This window comes from Ranitomeya variabilis, chromosome 3 (genome assembly GCF_051348905.1).
Source record: "Ranitomeya variabilis isolate aRanVar5 chromosome 3, aRanVar5.hap1, whole genome shotgun sequence".
Taxonomy (NCBI): Eukaryota; Metazoa; Chordata; class Amphibia; order Anura; family Dendrobatidae; genus Ranitomeya; species Ranitomeya variabilis.
Window position 1 is genome coordinate 669,017,647 of NC_135234.1, and position 19,497 is coordinate 669,037,143.

The 19,497-nt window shown below is 50.7% G+C and overlaps 1 protein-coding gene across 1 annotated transcript in view; it reads right to left on the reverse strand.

Annotated features, from left to right (window-relative positions):
* The window catches only part of NCKAP1L (NCK associated protein 1 like), a 325,756-nt gene that overhangs the window by 212,019 nt on the left and 94,240 nt on the right, over positions 1-19,497 (reverse strand). The window contains exon 17 of the mRNA XM_077297911.1: positions 2,903-3,035. Within this exon, the coding sequence (XP_077154026.1) occupies positions 2,903-3,035 (133 nt within the window). The remainder of the gene's footprint in view (positions 1-2,902; positions 3,036-19,497) is intronic.

Genomic DNA, 19,497 nt, shown 5'->3' on the forward strand with positions numbered 1-19,497 from the left:
CAATCAAAAATCCGCTAGAAAATGTGCTATAAATAGTAAATCAAACCCCCCTTCATCACCCCCTTAGTTACGAAAAATTAAAAAATTAAAAAAATGTATTTATTTCCATTTTCCCATTAGGGTTAGGGCTAGGGTTAAGGTTTGGACTAGGGTTAGGGTTTGGGCTAGGGTTAGGGCTAGGGTTAGGGCTAGGGTTAGGGTTAGGGCTAGGGTTAGGGCTAGGACTAGGGCTAGGTTTAGGGTTAGGGTTGGGGCTAGGTTTAGGGCTACAGTTAGGGTTAGGGTTGGGGCTAAAATTAGGGTTGGGGCTAAAGTTAGGGTTAGGGCTAAAGTTAGGGTTGGGGTTTGGATTACATTTACGGTTGGGAATAGGGTTGGGATTAGGGTTAGGGGTGTGTCAGGGTTCGGGGTGTGGTTAGGGTTACAGTTGAGATTAGGGTTAGGGGTGTGTTTGAATTAGGGTTTCAGTTAGAATTGGGGGTTTCCACTGTTTAGGCACATCAGGGGCTCTCCAAATGCGACATTGCGTCCAATCTCAATTCCAGCCAATTCTGCGTTGAAAAAGTAAAACAGTGCTCCTTCCCTTCCAAGCTCTCCCGTGCGCACAAACAGGGGTTTACCCCAACATATTGGGTATCAGCGTACTCAGAACAAATTGGACAACAACTTTTGGAGTCCAATTTCTTCTCTGACCCTTGGGAAAATAAAAAATTGGGGGCAAAAAGATCATTTTTGTGAAAAAATATGATTGTTTTATTTTTACGGCTCTGCATTATAAACTTCTGTGAATCACTTAATGGTTCAAAGTGCTCACCACACATCTAGATAAGTTCCTTAGGGGGTCCACTTTCCAAAATGGTGTCACTTGTGGGGGGTTTCAATGTTTAGGCACATCAGGGGCTCTCCAAACGCAACATGGCGTCCCATCTCAATTCCAGTCAATTTTGCATTGAAAAGTCAAATGGCGCTCCTTCCCTTCCGAGCTCTGCCATGCGCCCAAACAGTGGTTTACCCCCACATATGGGGTATCGGCGTACTCAGTACAAATTGTACAACAACTTTTGGGGTCCATTTTCTCCTGTTACCCTTGGTAAAATAAAACAAATTGGAGCTGAAGTAAATTTTTTGTGTAAAAAAGTTAAATGTTAATTTTTATTTAAACATTCCAAAAATTCCTGTGAAACACCTGAAGGGTTAATAAACTTCTTGAATGTGGTTTTGAGCACCTTGAGGGGTGCAGTTTTTAGAATGGTGTCACACTTGGGTATTTTTCATCATATAGACCCCTCAAAATGACTTCAAATGAGATGTGGTCCCTAAAAAAAAATGGTGTTGTAAAAATGAGAAATTGCTGGTCAACTTTTAACCCTTATAACTCCCTAACAAAAAAAATTTTGGTTCCAAAATTGTGCTGATGTAAAGTAGACATGTGGGAAATGTTACTTATTAAGTATTTTGTGTGATATATCTCTGTGATTTAATTGTATAAAAATTCAAATTTGGAAAATTGCGAAATTTTCAAAATTTTCGCCAAATTTCCATTTTTTTTCACAAATAAACGCAGGTAATATCAAAGAAATGTTACCACTGTCATGAAGTACAATATGTCACGAGAAAACAATGTCAGAATCACCTTGATCTGTTGAAGCGTTCCAGAGTTATAACCTCATAAAGGGACATTGGTCAGAATTGTAAAAATTGGCCCGGTCATTAATGTGCAAACCACCCTTGGGGGTAAAGAGGTTAATAGCCACATGGGCTATTAAAGAGCACTTTGTAACTTTGGACATGGTGTGCTGTCTCAACTTTTTTTGAAGCTATATATATATATATATATATATATATATATATATATATATATATATATCTTTATGAAAGAGGCCTCTTCATAAGAAAAAGAGGACTGGAACTCTATTGTCACATATTGGAAATAGCAGTCCTAAATTGCAGTGTAAGATTTAGGATAATAAGCCAAACCAGACAGTGTGGAGGGTGGTGCATTACAGCAGAGGTGGCAGTGCTATGAGAAGAGGAAAGCTGATAGAAGGGTTTGTAATGTGGCACAGCTAATCTCAGCTGCACTAGCCATCCTTCCCACACTGGGAGGTATTGGTCATCTGTGCTCTACTTTCTAATAAGGGGCAAGGATATACCAGGAGATCAGGGCTATGTGTCATTACATCCTCACACATTGTGAAACCAGCTGTAACTTATGTTGGAGGTTTGTTCTTTTTCTGCAGTGTGTTGCTGCCTGTTTATGAGTGGGCAGTGTCAATCAAGAGGAAGAAGTACATTTCCCCAGTGAAAACCATCAAACAGGCTTAACAAAGATTAACTCATTATGTGAGTTGATTGCTAATACGTCTGCAAAGAGAGGAATGAAAAAAAAGTTTTATTCCACTCTGCAGTCACTATCACATTGTTTGTCCAGATCAACATGAAAAATGTAAGGAAAGGCCCTCTTTATATATAACATGTCATTGTACAAGACAATTATTGGCTCAATAAACATGCAGAGTTTATAATTTTAACATTTGCTATTTCACATGGGTGAATTCAATTGCACAGCAAAGTAATGTTCCTTCCCTTTCTTGGGTCCTTATTACTCCCTAGTGAACTTCATTATTAAATAAAACAAATCAACAGCTAATGTTTTCATCATAGGACCACAAGCAGCATTGTTACGGGTTATCAGAGAACTGAACAGGCTCTTTTAAAAGAACTGAAATCCAATTCAGTCCACAGCCGTCAGAAACCAAAGGGGTTTATCTATAATTAATAAGATAAGTGGGCTTGAACAAGAACATGTGGGGCTGAACACAGTGTGGTCTCTAAATAACAGAAGACAATGCAGAGTTCAATAGGGCTATTTTGTTACTTTCAGTGTTATGTTCTTTCTTACCTCCTCTGGGCACATTTCATGAGTGCTATTTAAGAAGTGTGCACAGGCCAATGGAAAGGAAATGGAGTAGCGCATGGCTGAGTGCTCATCCAATGTTAGCAGGAACATCTTCTCAAAAGTGCGAACATGAAAACTACAACAAAAGCAAGATAATATGTAAAGAATAGATGCATGAATGGCATAATAACAATATACTATGTATATAATATACTATAGCAAAATACCCATGGCAGGTATATATGTGTCTGTATAATAATGTGGAAATTAACTGAAATATAGATATAGGCCCTGATTCATCAAGACTGGAGTTGGAGCATCTAAAAAGTGGACTTGGTGCTCTTTGCAATAAATCTTACACCACTGGGGACTGGAGTAGGATATATGGCGTAGGGTACGCCGCAGTTTGTCACTAATTAAACGATTGGGCGTTGTCACGCTCCGTTGCACCCCAGTTCCACCCCAGCTCTGCCTTTTTTGGTGGAGCTGTCCAAAACTGGCAGAAAATGGCAAAAGTTGAAAAATATTTTCGCAGCCTTCCGTTGTGCAAAAATGTTGTGATTTTGCAAAGCAACTACTGTCTATCACACTGTAGAATCCATTTATACTTGATGTATTCCTCTCTATGGCAGCATACAGCTGAAGGATCTCTAAGGGCAGCTATTGGGTGCCTCTGTGTAGCACATAATTGCCAAATTTTCAGTTTAGTTTCTCAGAGATGAGGGATTATGAATAGTGTTGAGCATTCCGATACCGCAAGTATCGGGTATCGGCCGATACTTGCAGTATCGGAATTCCGATACCGGGATTCCGATACTTGCCGCGTATCGGATACCGGAATCGGAAGTTCCCAGATTCAAAATGCACAAATTCAGCCAATGAGAATGATTTCAAGTGTGGGCACATCCTGTTCAGCATGGAGGGCATGAAACTACTGGCAAGGCTGTGATTGGCTGCTGAAATGATGTCATGATGCAGTTTAAAAGTCGCTGGCGCCATTTTGCGATCACTCTGCTGTGAATTCAGTTAGTGACAGGACGCTGTTTGCTGACTGAGGGCCAGTTTAGAGATAGCGATTTGCTTCTTTGTGCTTTCCAAAGGCTAATTTAGCAACCGCTGTGTTCACCTACTATTCACCTTGCTTTTGCCTTGTAGCGCTGTTTTCACAGCGATCTGCAAGGTCTGTGTGTGTGTGTGAGTGCAGCCCACTCTCTAGTCTGAGTGCAGCCACATAGGCCATCCATAGCTGGTTGTATTCAGTTCAGAGAGGGTGGTTCATTGCCTCATACTGTTCTTTTTTTTTTTTTTTTTTTTCCAAGTAGTGTAGTCTGCTGCTAATTTTTAACAAAAAATCCTATTAGTGTCTTTCCACCCGTCTCCAGCTAATTTGTGGAAAAACACTACATAGGATAACGTAGAGGAGGGTTTTTGGGCCTTGCAGCGCCGTTTACGGCTGTCTGCACGGTCTCCGTGTGACTGCAGCTCGCCCTGTAGTCTGTGAGCAGCCATAGCCTGGTTGTCTCCAGCTCAGGATTGTTCACTGCGTCATACCGCAAAATCAATTTTCATTTTGTTTTAAGTAGTGCAGGCTGCTGCACATTTTTTCAAAAAATTCCTATTAGTGTCTTTCCACCCGTCTCCAGCTAATTTGTGGAAAAACACTACATAGGATAACGTAGAGGAGGGTTTTTGGGCCTTGCAGCGCTGTTTACGGCTGTCTGCACGGTCTCCGTGTGACTGCAGCTCGCCCTGTAGTCTGTGAGCAGCCATAGCCTGGTTGTCTCCAGCTCAGGGTTGTTCACTGCGTCATACCGCAAAATCAATTTTCATTTTGTTTTAAGTAGTGCAGGCTGCTGCACATTTTTTCAAAAAATTCCTATTAGTGTCTTTCCACCCGTCTCCAGCTAATTTGTGGAAAAACACTACATAGGATAACGTAGAGGAGGGTTTTTGGGCCTTGCAGCGCTGTTTACGGCTGTCTGCACAGTCTCCGTGTGACTGCAGCTCGCCCTGTAGTCTGTGAGCAGCCATAGCCTGGTTGTCTCCAGCTCAGGGTTCTTCACTGCGTCATACCGCAAAATCAATTTTCATTTTGTTTTAAGTAGTGCAGGCTGCTGCACATTTTTTCAAAAAATTCCTATTAGTGTCTTTCCACCCGTCTCCAGCTAACTTGTGGAAAAACACTACATAGGATAACGTAGAGGAGGGTTTTTGGGCCTTGCAGCGCCGTTTACGGCTGTCTGCATGGTCTCCGTGTGACTGCAGCTCTCTCTGTTGTCAGTTCAGCCCCCAAAAAATAAATAAATAATAAAGTTCACCAAACACACCGGTGACACCACTTTACATTTCTGTAGGCCACATTAGCTCATATTAAAGTCTAGTCCACACTTTAGAAAATTAGTGTTTCTTATACCTGTTAGGAGGAGTTGTTCAGGAATAAGCACACAAAGCCGTTAGTACTTTTCTGCTTATCTTTATCAGTCACCCAAGATGAAGAAGGCAGTGAGTAAGGCACGTGGGCGTGGGCGTGGGCGCGGAGCAGGGAGGGGACGTGGGGATTCTGTGCCCGCTGCGGGCACCGGTGACTCATCAGCACCCACTTTCACAAGGGAACAGTCATTCATGCGCAGCTTTGTCGCAGAGCGCCGTACACCGCTGCTGCGTGAAGACCAAATTGAAGCCGTTGTCGGATGGATGGCAGCTAATGCATCAACTTCAATTAGTGCCACATCCTCTCAGACACAGAGCACTGGAGAGCAGCCATCTGTCTCTTCACCACCTGCCAAATTGCCCAGGCAGACAGAGAGCCCAGGACAGGAGCCATCTCTACTTCTGTTCTCTGAATCTCTTGGCTTGGAAACAGGGGGCCAGCCAAGCAGCATTGGAGAAATGGAAGAAGAGGCAGGGTGCAGTGATGCCCAACAGCTTTTTCTCTCTGAGTTTGAAGAGGCGGGTGGGCCAGTGCCTCCGGTCACCACATCGCAGGCCGCATCCGCTGATGATGACACTCAGGTGCCACTTACTGGTGCGTGCTCTGCTGCTGAGACTACCCAGGAGGAGCAGTTGGGGGCAGAGGGTAGTGTAGATGATGAGGTCCTTGACCCATCTTGGCGTGAGGGACAGGAAGGTGGTGGGAGCAGCTCTGAGGAAGAGATTCCCTGTACGGCCCAAAGAGGGAGAGGGAGGGGGAAGACTGCGGATCCTGCAGCCTCCGCTTTGGCACCCGTTAGGAGCATGTCTCTTCCAAAAGCCAAAAAGGGCGCTCCCAAGACTTGCAGTGCCTGGGCCTTTTTTGACACAGTTGCAGATGACATTTGCTATGTCAAATGCAAGGTGTGTCATCACAAAGTCAAAAGAGGTCGAAATGTCAGCAGCCTCAATACCTCCAACATGTGGAAACATGTGCGGACCAGGCACGCGGCGTTGTTAGAAAGACACACTGAAGAGCTAGGCCAACCAACAGCGGCAGCTACCACCTCTTCAGCTCATGTTGCCTCTTCCTCCAGCTCACACGCAGCTGGTTCGGCTTCCTCCCAGGATCGCCGTGGAAGAACCTCTGGCCCTGTTGTCCAGAGACCCGCTGTAATTCCACCCGCAGCACCACTTTCCCAGTCATCCACACACTCCCAGCCCAGTCTACAGCCATCGGTAGTACAGGCATGGGAGAAAAGGCGGCCTTTCTCGTCAAACCACCCACGAGCACAGGCTCTGACTGCAGGCATTGCCAAACTTCTGTCACTGGAAATGCTGTCATTCAGGCTGGTGGAGACTGACAGCTTCCGTGACTTGATGTCATTGGCAGTCCCACAGTACAATGTGCCCAGCCGCTTTTACTTCAGCAGGCAAGCCGTCCCTGCCCTGCACAAGCATGTGGAGGGACACATAAAACACGCGCTACGGAACGCCGTCAGTAGCAAGGTCCACCTCACCACCGATGCGTGGACCAGTCAACATGGACAGGGGCGATACCTTTCCCTCACTGCCCATTGGGTTAATGTCGTTGAGCCGGGTACAGACCGTGCGAGTGGCGCAGGACGTGTCCTGCCCACTCCAAGGATTGCAGGAATCCATTCTGTACGCATTGACTCCTCCTCCTACACCAGTTCCTCAGAATCATCGCTGCAGGAGCCGTCACAGTCCACCTCCACATGGACCCGTGATGAACGTGTACCTGTTACGACCGACATGAGCACAGCCGTGGCCAAACGTCAACAGGCCGTCTTGAAATTAATTTCTTTGGGGAATCGAAGCCACACAGCGCAGGAGCTCTGGAATGCCATCAAGCAGGAGAGCGATGTGTGGTTTGTGCCAGCGAATCTCCAGCCAGGCATGGTAGTGTGTGATAATGGCCGAAATCTGGTGGCAGCTCTGGGCCTCGGCAACCTCACTCACATCCCATGTCTGGCACATGTGCTCAATTTGGTCGTGCAGAGTTTTCTGAGGGACTATCCGGATCTTGATGCACTGCTGCACAAGGTCCGCCTAGAGTGTGCTCACTTGCGGCGTTCCAGCACGGCAAAAGCGCGCATTGCGGCTCTGCAGCGCCGACACCGCCTGCCGGAACATCGCATCATATGTGACCTACCTACCAGGTGGAATTCCACGTTACATATGTTGGAGCGGTTGTGTGAGCAGCAGCAAGCTGTAATGGAGTACCAGCTGCTTCAGGCGCAAAGAAGTCGCAGTCAGCGCCGTACAAACTTCACAACCACAGAGTGGGCCACTATGAATGACGTCTACCAGGTTTTGCGTCCCTTTGATTATTCCACGCGGATGGCGAGAGCAGATGATGCACTAGTCAGCATGACTGTCCCCCTTATCTGCCTGCTTGAAAAATCACTGCAAGCGCTAAGGGATGATGTTGTGGAAGAGGTGGAGGATGAGGATTCAGCATTTCCATCATCTTCTGGACAGTCAGCGCCACGTGGTTCCTCACAAACGCGTAGGCAGGGGACAGTTTGTGAGGAGGATGAGGAGGAGTCAATGGAGGAGGAAGACATCCGTCCAGAGGAGGGAGTTACACAATTGTCCAGTAGTCAGTGTGTACAGCGAGGGTGGGGTGATGACGAGCGGGCAGAGATCACGCCTCCAGCAGGGGACAGCGTTTCTTGGGCAGTTGGCAGTCTGCAGCACATGGTGGATTACATGCTGCAGTGCCTGAGAAACGACCGCCGCATCGCCCACATTCTCAACATGTCTGATTATTGGGTGTTCACCCTCCTCGATCCTCGCTACCGGGACAACGTAGAAAGCCTCATCACACCGTTGAACCGGGAGCGAAAAATGCGGGAGTACCAAGACACACTGGTGAATTCCATCATCTTCTCCATTCCAAGTGAGAGAAGTGCTGCTAGTGCATTCCAAAGCAGCTCAGTGCGTCCAGGCAGTGGTGGAGGCTCTGCACAAAGAGGGAGCAGAAGCCGTGCCTCTGCCCAAGGCAAGAGCAGTATGGCCCAACTGTGGCACAGTTTTCTGTGCCCGCCACAAAAGTCTACACCATCACAGACGGCTCCAGTCAGCAGGAGGCAACGGTTCCGTCAGATGGTGACAGACTACATGTCTTGCTCTCTTGCTGTACTCCCAGACGGCTCTTCCCCTTTCAAGTTTTGGGTCTCAAAGCTGGATACATGGCCAGAGCTAAGCCAGTATGCATTGGAGGTGCTGTCTTGCCCTGCGGCCAGTGTATTATCGGAACGTGTCTTTAGTGCTGCAGGTGGTGTACTAACTGACCGTCGCATGCGACTATCCTCCGATAACGTTGACCGGCTTACTTTCCTGAAAATGAACAAGGCCTGGATCTCGCAGGAATTTGCCACTCCTCTTCCTGATTAAATAATTAGGTGACTGTCTACAGTATCCAGGTCTCCTGTTGTGTTCATCTTTCTACCACCCGAACTTAAATTCCTGGGCTCCAACACCGCCAGTTGAGGCTCAGAAGTGCCGTCTGCACAGTCAAAACATACGACTCAGTGTTATTGGGTTTCAGTAACGTCAGCTGATCCCCAGCTGTGTAGCCGGCAATGTGTCCTGCGACCGCCACGCTGACACAACAACTGAAATGTAAGGGAACCTGTCCCCCCCCCCCAAGGCGTTTGTTACTGAAAGAGCCACCTTGTGCAGCAGTAATGCTGCACAAGGAAAAGGTAGCTATTTTTGTTTAGCTCCTTGCACACGCAGAACTTAACACTTATAAAATGTGTCCACTGATACCGTAAAACCGTCCCGGAGGTGGGACTTTCCTTCGTAATATGACGCAGCACAGCCGTCATTCCTACCCCCTTGGCGCCGTGCCCCGGCTCCTCAGCGTTGTTTGATTCCGTCCCGGAGCCTGCGCTGTTATGTTATCCCTTGGCCAGGCACACTTAGCGCTGCCCGTCTTCTGACATCATTTGGTGTCAGGATGGCTGCGCCTGTGCGGCCGCGCTGGCCGAGAGCCCGCCTCGCAGTGTCTTCTGATTTAATCCCACTGGGGGCCTGAGATCCATGGACATGCGCAGTGCATATCTGAACCTCCACCTCTCACTCATCTCCCTACGGCTTCTTCAGACTGTGCGGTGTCAGCTGGTCCCTAATAGCATGCTACGGCCGTGACACCGCACAGTCTTAAGAAGCCGTAGGGAGGGGAGTGAGAGGCGAGGATATGCACTGCGCATGGCCACGGATCCCAGGCCCGCGGTGGGATTACATTAGACGACACTGCGAGGCGGGCTCTTGGCCAGCGCGGCCACACAGGCGCAGCCAGCCTGACACCAAATGATGTCAGAAGATGGGCAGCGCTAAGTGTGCCTGGCCAAGGGATAACATAACAGCGCAGGCTCCGGGACGGAATCAAACAACGCTGAGGAGCCGGGGAACAGCGCCAAGGAGGTAGGAATGACGGCTGTGCTGCGTCATATTACGAAGTTAAGTCCCACCACCGGGACGGTCACACGGTATCAGGGGACACATTTTATAAGTGTTTAGTTCTGTGTTTGCAAGGAGCATCATGAAAAGAGCCACCTTTTCCTTTTGCATCTTTTTTGCTGCACAAGCTGGCTCTTTCAGCTACAAATGCCTTGGGGGGGGGGTTAAAGGTTCCCTTTCGATTTTCTCCAATCAGGCTTCGGCCTACATTGTGTTCCTCTGCTTCTCCTCCTGTCCCTGGGCTCCAGCACAGCTAGTTGTTGCCTGGTAGTGCTGTACGCACAGTCAACAGTCCCTCCTCTGTTATTGGGGTTCAGTAACGTCAGCTGTTCCCCTGCTGTGTGTGTGGCAATCCCTCCTACCTCCTCCTACCTCCTCCACCTCCTCCACCTTTCCCTGGGCTCCAACACCGCTAGTTGTTGCCTGGTAGTGCTGTACGCACAGTCAACAGTCCCTCCTCTGTTATTGGGGTTCAGTAACGTCAGCTGTTCCCCTGCTGTGTGTGTGGCAATCCCTCCTACCTCCTCCTACCTCCTCCACCTCCTCCTCCTCCACCTGTCCCTGGGCTCCAACACCGCTAGTTGTTGCCTGGTAGTGCTGTACGCACAGTCAACAGTCCCTCCTCTGTTATTGGGGTTCAGTAACGTCAGCTGTTCCCCTGCTGTGTGTGTGGCAATCCCTCCTACCTCCTCCTACCTCCTCCACCTTCTCCACCTGTCCCTGGGCTCCAACACCGCTAGTTGTTGCCTGGTAGTGCTGTACGCACAGTCAACAGTCCCTCCTCTGTTATTGGGGTTCAGTAACGTCAGCTGTTCCCCTGCTGTGTGTGTGGCAATCCCTCCTACCTCCTCCTACCTCCTCCACCTCCTCCTCCTCCACCTGTCCCTGGGCTCCAACACCGCTAGTTGTTGCCTGGTAGTGCTGTACGCACAGTCAACAGTCCCTCCTCTGTTATTGGGGTTCAGTAACGTCAGCTGTTCCCCTGCTGTGTGTGTGGCAATCCCTCCTACCTCCTCCTACCTCCTCCACCTCCTCCACCTGTCCCTGGGCTCCAACACCGCTAGTTGTTGCCTGGTAGTGCTGTACGCACAGTCAACAGTCCCTCCTCTGTTATTGGGGTTCAGTAACGTCAGCTGTTCCCCTGCTGTGTGTGTGGCAATCCCTCCTACCTCCTCCTACCTCCTCCACCTCCTCCTCCTCCACCTGTCCCTGGGCTCCAACACCGCTAGTTGTTGCCTGGTAGTGCTGTACGCACAGTCAACAGTCCCTCCTCTGTTATTGGGGTTCAGTAACGTCAGCTGTTCCCCTGCTGTGTGTGTGTGGCAATCCCTCCTACCTCCTCCTACCTCCTCCACCTGTCCCTGGGCTCCAACACCGCTAGTTGTTGCCTGGTAGTGCTGTACGCACAGTCAACAGTCCCTCCTCTGTTATTGGGGTTCAGTAACGTCAGCTGTTCCCCTGCTGTGTGTGTGGCAATCCCTCCTACCTCCTCCTACCTCCTCCACCTCCTCCTCCTCCACCTGTCCCTGGGCTCCAACACCGCTAGTTGTTGCCTGGTAGTGCTGTACGCACAGTCAACAGTCCCTCCTCTGTTATTGGGGTTCAGTAACGTCAGCTGTTCCCCTGCTGTGTGTGTGGCAATCTCTCCTACCTCCTCCTACCTCCTCCACCTCCTCCACCTGTCCCTGGGCTCCAACACCGCTGGTTGTTGCCTGGTAGTGCTGTACGCACAGTCAACAGTCCCTCCTCTGTTATTGGGGTTCAGTCACGTCAGCTGTTCCCCTGCTGTGTGTGTGGAAATCCCTCCTACCTCCTCCTACCTCCTCCACCTCCTCCTCCTCCACCTGTCCCTGGGCTCCAACACCGCTAGTTGTTGCCTGGTAGTGCTGTACGCACAGTCAACAGTCCCTCCTCTGTTATTGGGGTTCAGTAACGTCAGCTGTTCCCCTGCTGTGTGTGTGGCAATCCCTCCTACCTCCTCCACCTCCTCCACCTGTCCCTGGGCTCCAACACCGCTAGTTGTTGCCTGGTAGTGCTGTACGCACAGTCAACAGTCCCTCCTCTGTTATTGGGGTTCAGTAACGTCAGCTGTTCCCCTGCTGTGTGTGTGGCAATCCCTCCTACCTCCTCCTACCTCCTCCACCTCCACCTCCTCCACCTGTCCCTGGGCTCCAACACCGCTAGTTGTTGCCTGGTAGTGCTGTACGCACAGTCAACAGTCCCTCCTCTGTTATTGGGGTTCAATAACGTCAGCTGTTCCCCTGCTGTGTGTGTGGCAATCCCTCCTACCTCCTCCTACCTCCTCCACCTCCTCCACCTGTCCCTGGGCTCCAACACCGCTAGTTGTTGCCTGGTAGTGCTGTACGCACAGTCAACAGTCCCTCCTCTGTTATTGGGGTTCAGTAACGTCAGCTGTTCCCCTGCTGTGTGTGTGGCAATCCCTCCTACCTCCTCCTACCTCCTCCACCTCCTCCTCCTCCACCTGTCCCTGGGCTCCAACACCGCTAGTTGCCGTCCAGAAGTGCTGTCCGCACAGAGCCAAACACCTCGCCAATGTGTTAGTGGGGTTCAGTAACGTCAGCTGTTCCCCTGCTGTGTATACGGCAACGTGTACTGCGACCGCCACGCAGGCACAACAAGTTAAATTTAAGGGAACCTGTCCCCCCCCCAGGCGTTTGTTACTGAAGGAGCCACCTTGTGCAGCAGTAATGATGCAAAGGGAAAAAGTGCCTCTTTTCATGGTGCTCCTTGCACATGCTGAACCTAACACTTATGAAAAGTGTCCCCTCCTACCGTGATACCGTCCGGTAGGTGGAACTTTCCTTTGTGATGTGACGCAGCACAGCCGTCATTCTTATCCCCTTGGCGCCGTGCGCCGCCTCCTCAGCGTTGTTTGAATCAGTCCCGGAGCCTGCGCTGTTAGGTTAGCCCTTGGCCATGCACACATTTTGCGCTGCCCGTCTTCTGACATCATTTGGTGTCAGGCTGGCTGCGCCTGTGCGGCCGCGCTGGCCGAGATCCCGCCTCGTACTGTCTTCTGATTTCATCCCACTGGGGGCCTGAGATCCATGGACATGCGCAGTGCATATCTGAACCTCCACCTCTCACTCATCTCCCTACGGCTTCTTCAAACTGTGCGGTGTCAGCTGGTCCCTAATAGCATGCCACGGCCGTGACACCGCACAGTCTGAAGAAGCCGTAGGGAGGGGAGTGAGAGGCGAGGATATGCACTGCGCATGGCCACGGATCTCAGGCCCCCAGTGGGATTAAATCAGAAGACAGTACGAGGCGGGATCTCGGCCAGCGCGGCCGCACAGGCGCAGCCAGCCTGACACCAAATGATGTCAGAAGACGGGCAGCGCAAAATGTGTGCATGGCCAAGGGCTAACCTAACAGCGCAGGCTCCGGGACTGATTCAAACAACGCTGAGGAGGCGGCGCACGGCGCCAAGGGGGTAAGAATGACGGCTGTGCTGCGTCACATCACAAAGGAAAGTTCCACCTACCGGACGGTATCACGGTAGGAGGAGACACTTTTCATAAGTGTTAGGTTCAGCATGTGCAAAGACCATAATTAAAAGAGCTAAGTTTACCTTTTCCAGCATTAGTGCTGTACAAGATGGCTCTTTCAGCTACAAACGCCTGGGGGGGGGGGTTAAAGTTTCCCTTTCAACTTGCTCCAGTGCAGGCTTCGGCCTACACTCTGCTCCCTCTCCTCCTCCTGCTGACCCTGGGCTCTAACACCGCCAGTTGGGGCCCAGATGTGCTAGCTGCACAGAGAAAAACACCAGCCAATGTGTCAGTGGGGTTCAGCACCGCCAGCTGTTCCCCTGCTGTGCAGCCAGCAACGTGTCCTGCAACAGCCACGCAGACACAAGAACTGGAATTGAAGGAAACCTGTCCCCCCTCCCCCAGGTGTTTCTACGTTTTACAGCCACCTTGTACGACAGTAATGCTGCATGTGTGCAAGGTGGCTCAGAAACTTATTCTCCTTGCCCATGTTGAACTGAACACGTCTAAAATGAGTCCTCTGCGACCATTAAAACGTCCCTCAGGTGTGATTTTCCTTTGTATTGACACGCAACAAGCTCCTTGGTAGCGCTGCCCGTCTTCTGGCATCATTGTTTGGCTGCCTGCGCCTCTGCGGCCGCCTTGCCCCACACAACGCCCCTCGGTGTCTTATTTATTTGTACTGCGAGGGTGTGATTGATGGGCATGAACGGTGCATTTCTTCGCCTATCCCTCATCTCCTTCCGCCTTCTTCGGACTGTGCGGCTTCATGGCCGTGGCATGCGATAAGGGATCAGCTGACGCCGCACAGTCTGAAGCGGGTGTAAGGACCCGAGTGCGAGAGGCGAACATATGTACTGCGCCAGGCCATGAATCCCAGCCCCGCAGTGTTTTAACTATGTAAAGACACTGCGTGGGTCGGATTCATGGTCATCGCAAACCGCAACAGCCGACATGAAATGATGTCAGAAGATGGGCAGCGCTAACAGCGCAAGGCCAAGGGATAACACGACAGCGCAGACTCCTGTGCAACAAATAACGAAGGTCAGGAGGCCGCGCAAAGCACCAAGGTGGCATTTTTGTCAGCTGTGCTGCGTCTCATTACGAAGGGAACTCACGCCTCCAACACAGTTTGACTGTATAAAGGGCTAAATGTTATACGTGTTTCATTCGGCGTGTGCAAGGAGAAAAATTAAAAGAGCAACCTTTGACTTGTGCGGCACTACTGCTGCATAAGCTGTGGCTCTTCTAGTTTGTAACCCCTGAGGGGGGGTTAAAGGTTACCTTTGAAATCGGTTCAATTAGGCTTCGGCCTACACTCTGCTCCACCGGCAGAGCCCGGGCTCCAACACCGCTAGTTGCTGTCCGGAAGTGCTGGCTGCACAGAGCCAAACACCTCGCCAATGTGTCAGTGGGGTTCAGCACCGCCAGCTGTTCCCCTGCTGTGTAGCCGGCAACGTGTCCTGCGACCGCCACGCAGGCACAACAGACCCAAAGCTGCCGCCAGTGCAGGCTTCGCCTACACTCCCCTCCCCCTGCTCCTCCTCCTGCTCCTCCTCCTGCTGACCCTGGGCTCTAACACCGCCAGTTGGGGCCCGGTACTGCTAGCTGCACAGAGAAAAACACCAGCCAATGTGTCAGTGGGGTCCAGCACCGCCAGCTGTTCCCCTGCTGTGTAGCCGGCAACGTGTCCTGCGACCGCCACGCAGACACAAGAACTGAAATTGAAGGGAACCTGTCCCCCCTCCCCCAGGTGTTTCTATGTTTTACAGCCACCTTGTACAGCAGTAATGCTGCATGTGTGCAAGGTGGCTCGGAAACTTATTCTCCTTGCCCATGGGGAACTGAACACGTCTAAAATGAGTCCTCTGAGACCATTAAAACGTCCCTCAGGTGTGATTTTCCTTTGTATTGACACGCAACAAGCTCCTTGGTAGCGCTGCCCGTCTTCTGGCCTCATTGTTTGGCTGGCTGCGCCTATACCGCCGCCTTGCCCCACACAACGCCCCTCGGTGTCTTATTTATTTTGACTGCGAGGGTGTGATTGACGGGCATGAACGCTGCATTTCTTCGCCTATCCCTCATCTCCTTCCGCCTTCTTCGGACTGTGCGGCTTCATGGCCGTGGCATGCGATAAGGGATCATCTGACGCCGCACAGTCTGAAGCGGGTGTAAGGACCCGAGTGCGAGAGGCGAACATATGTACTGCGCCAGGCCATGAATCCCAGCCCCGCAGTGTATTAACTATGTAAAGACACTGCGTGGGTCGGATTCATGGTCATCGCAAACCGCAATAGCCGACATGAAATGATGTCAGAAGATGGGCAGCGCTAACAGCGCAAGGCCAAGGGATAACACGACAGCGCAGACTCCTGTGCAACAAATAACGAAGCTCAGGAGGCCGCGCAAAGCACCAAGGTGGCATTTTTGTCAGCTGTGCTGCGTCTCATTACGAAGGGAACTCACGCCTCCAACACAGTTTGACTGTATAAAGGGCTAAATGTTATACGTGTTTCATTCGGCGTGTGCAAGGAGAAAAATTAAAAGAGCAACCTTTGACTTGTGCGGCACTACTGCTGCATAAGCTGTGGCTCTTCTAGTTTGTAACCCCTGAGGGGGGGTTAAAGGTTACCTTTGAAATCGGTTCAATTAGGCTTCGGCCTACACTCTGCTCCACCGGCAGAGCCCGGGCTCCAACACCGCTAGTTGCTGTCCGGAAGTGCTGGCTGCACAGAGCCAAACACCTCGCCAATGTGTCAGTGGGGTTCAGCACCGCCAGCTGTTCCCCTGCTGTGTAGCCGGCAACGTGTCCTGCGACCGCCACGCAGGCACAACAGACCCAAAGCTGCCGCCAGTGCAGGCTTCGGCCTACACTCCCCTCCCCCTGCTCCTCCTCCTGCTCCTCCTCCTGCTGACCCTGGGCTCTAACACCGCCAGTTGGGGCCCGGTACTGCTAGCTGCACAGAGAAAAACACCAGCCAATGTGTCAGTGGGGTCCAGCACCGCCAGCTGTTCCCCTGCTGTGTAGCCGGCAACGTGTCCTGCGACAGCCACGCAGACACAAGAACTGAAATTGAAGGGAACCTGTCCCCCCTCCCCCAGGTGTTTCTATGTTTTACAGCCACCTTGTACAGCAGTAATGCTGCATGTGTGCAAGGTGGCTCGGAAACTTATTCTCCTTGCCCATGGGGAACTGAAAACGTCTAAAATGAGTCCTCTGAGACCATTAAAACGTCCCTCAGGTGTGATTTTCCTTTGTATTGACACGCAACAAGCTCCTTGGTAGCGCTGCCCGTCTTCTGGCCTCATTGTTTGGCTGGCTGCGCCTATGCCGCCGCCTTGCCCCACACAACGCCCCTCGGTGTCTTATTTATTTTGACTGCGAGGGTGTGATTGACGGGCATGAACGCTGCATTTCTTCGCCTATCCCTCATCTCCTTCCGCCTTCTTCGGACTGTGCGGCTTCATGGCCGTGGCATGCGATAAGGGATCAGCTGACGCCGCACAGTCTGAAGCGGGTGTAAGGACCCGAGTGCGAGAGGCGAACATATGTACTGCGCCAGGCCATGAATCCCAGCCCCGCAGTGTTTTAACTATGTAAAGACACTGCGTGGGTCGGATTCATGGTCATCGCAAACCGCAACAGCCGACATGAAATGATGTTAGAAGATGGGCAGCGCTAACAGCGCAAGGCCAAGGGATAACACGACAGCGCAGACTCCTGTGCAACAAATAACGAAGCTCAGGAGGCCGCGCAAAGCACCAAGGTGGCATTTTTGTCAGCTGTGCTGCGTCTCATTACGAAGGGAACTCACGCCTCCAACACAGTTTGACTGTATAAAGGGCTAAATGTTATACGTGTTTCATTCGGCGTGTGCAAGGAGAAAAATTAAAAGAGCAACCTTTGACTTGTGTGGCACTACTGCTGCATAAGCTGTGGCTCTTCTAGTTTGTAACCCCTGAGGGGGGGTTAAAGGTTGCCTTTGAAATCGGTTCAATTAGGCTTCGGCCTACACTCTGCTCCACCGGCAGAGCCCGGGCTCCAACACCGCTAGTTGCTGTCCGGAAGTGCTGGCTGCACAGAGCCAAACACCTCGCCAATGTGTCAGTGGGGTTCAGCACCTCCAGCTGTTCCCCTGCTGTGTAGCCAGCAACGTGTCCTGCGACCGCCACGCAGGCACAACAGACCCAAAGCTGCCGCCAGTGCAGGCTTCGGCCTGCACTCCCCTCCCCCTGCTCCTCCTTCTGCTGACCCTGGGCTCTAACACCGCCAGTTGGGGCTCTAGGAAGACAAGCTTGAATAGGTCCCCATCCTGGTTCCAGTACCGTCAGCTGGTTCCGGGCAGAGCCTTTGGCTTAGGTGCCTCCCTCTGGGTATCCGAGTTCCACCAACGTCAGGTGGTCCTTGGTAGTGCTTTCAGGCACGGGTACCTCCTGCTTAGTAACCGGGTTCCAGTAACGTCAGCTGGTCCTCGGTAGTTCCATTGGCTCTTGGACCTTCGGCTACCCATCCGGGTTCCAGTACCGTCAGCTGGTTCTCGGCAGTGTCTTTTGCTCTTGTACCTTCTGCTCCCCATCCTGGTTCCAGTACCGTCAGCTGGTTCCGGGCAGAGCCTTTGGCTTAGGTGCCTCCCTCTGGGTATCCGAGTTCCACCAACGTCAGGTGGTCCTTGGTAGTGCTTTCAGGCACGGGTACCTCCTGCTTAGTAACCGGGTTCCAGTAACGTCAGCTGGTCCTCGGTAGTTCCATTGGCTCTTGGACCTTCGGCTACCCATCCGGGTTCCAGTACCGTCAGCTGGTTCTCGGCAGTGTCTTTTTCTCTTGTACCTTCTGCTCCCCATCCTGGTTCCAGTACCGTCAGCTGGTTCCGGGCAGAGCCTTTGGCTTAGGTGCCTCCCTCTGGGTATCCGAGTTCCACCAACGTCAGGTGGTCCTTGGTAGTGCTTTCAGGCACGGGTACCTCCTGCTTAGTAACCGGGTTCCAGTAACGTCAGCTGGTCCACGGTAGTTCCATCGGCTCTTGGACCTTCGGGTAGCCATCCGAGTTCCAGTTCCATCAGCTGTTTCTCTGCATTTTCTCAGCCTTCTTGTACCTTCTGCTACATTTCCAAGTTCAAGACCCTAAAGACGATGACCCGGAAGACCACCCCTAAGATGATGACGACACCAGAGACGACAACCACCGAGATGACGACGACCCTGGAGACGATGACCCTGAAGACGACCCCGATGACGACGACCCCGATGACGACGACCCCGGAGACGACGACCCTGGAGACGACGACGACATGGGAGACCGAGAAGCAGAAGAACAAGAGGCTGCAGAACAAAGAGCAGAAGAACATTAAGCATAAGACTAAATATCAGAGCAAAAGATATTATCTAAATTATAAGCAGAAGAAGACTAAGCAGTGTATGGGGGTGAGTCCGTTCCTCCTCGTGGTGCCCCTGGATAAAGCCTGATGCTGCAGGCCAAACTGAACGCGGACAAATGTAACTCTTTTGTGACAGGCAGAACGGAAGGTGTAATCTTCAAACTTTTATAGATAACAACTACGGGAATGCCTGTCACAAATAAGAATATGATGAAGAAGTTGAATATGAAAAAGATAATAGTTAAATAAAAATATGAACAATGTAAAAAAAAAAAATTAGAGGTAGAATAAGATGAATAAGGTGAAGATAGTTGATGTCAAAGAAGCTGATGATGAGGATAATGAAGAAGAAAGTGTGGGAGAAGTAAAAAAGAAGGTGAAGGACGTGGAAGAAGTGAAACATCAATATCTGACAAAATAAAAAAAAAAATAGTCAAAATCTTTCTAACGCCGAACGTCATAAAAAAAAACAAAAAAACCTGCTATTCTATTTGTTTGGGCTAAACCTCTGTGCCTTTAATGTCTCCGCCACCTCCCCCAATACATCCTACATTATTCTTAGTTGTTTTCCTTCATGTAGAATTAACCTACAAGGAAAGAAAGGGTTTATTTTAATTCCAATATTTTCGTCCCATTGACTTGCATTGGGATTGGGTATCGGTATCGGATTAGATCCGATATTTTGACGGTATCGGCCGATACTTTCCGATACCGATACTTTCCGATATCGGAAGGTATCGCTCAACACTAATTATGAAGCAACAAATGCCACAACATTTATATTTCTATAACCCTTATGTTCTTTGGATT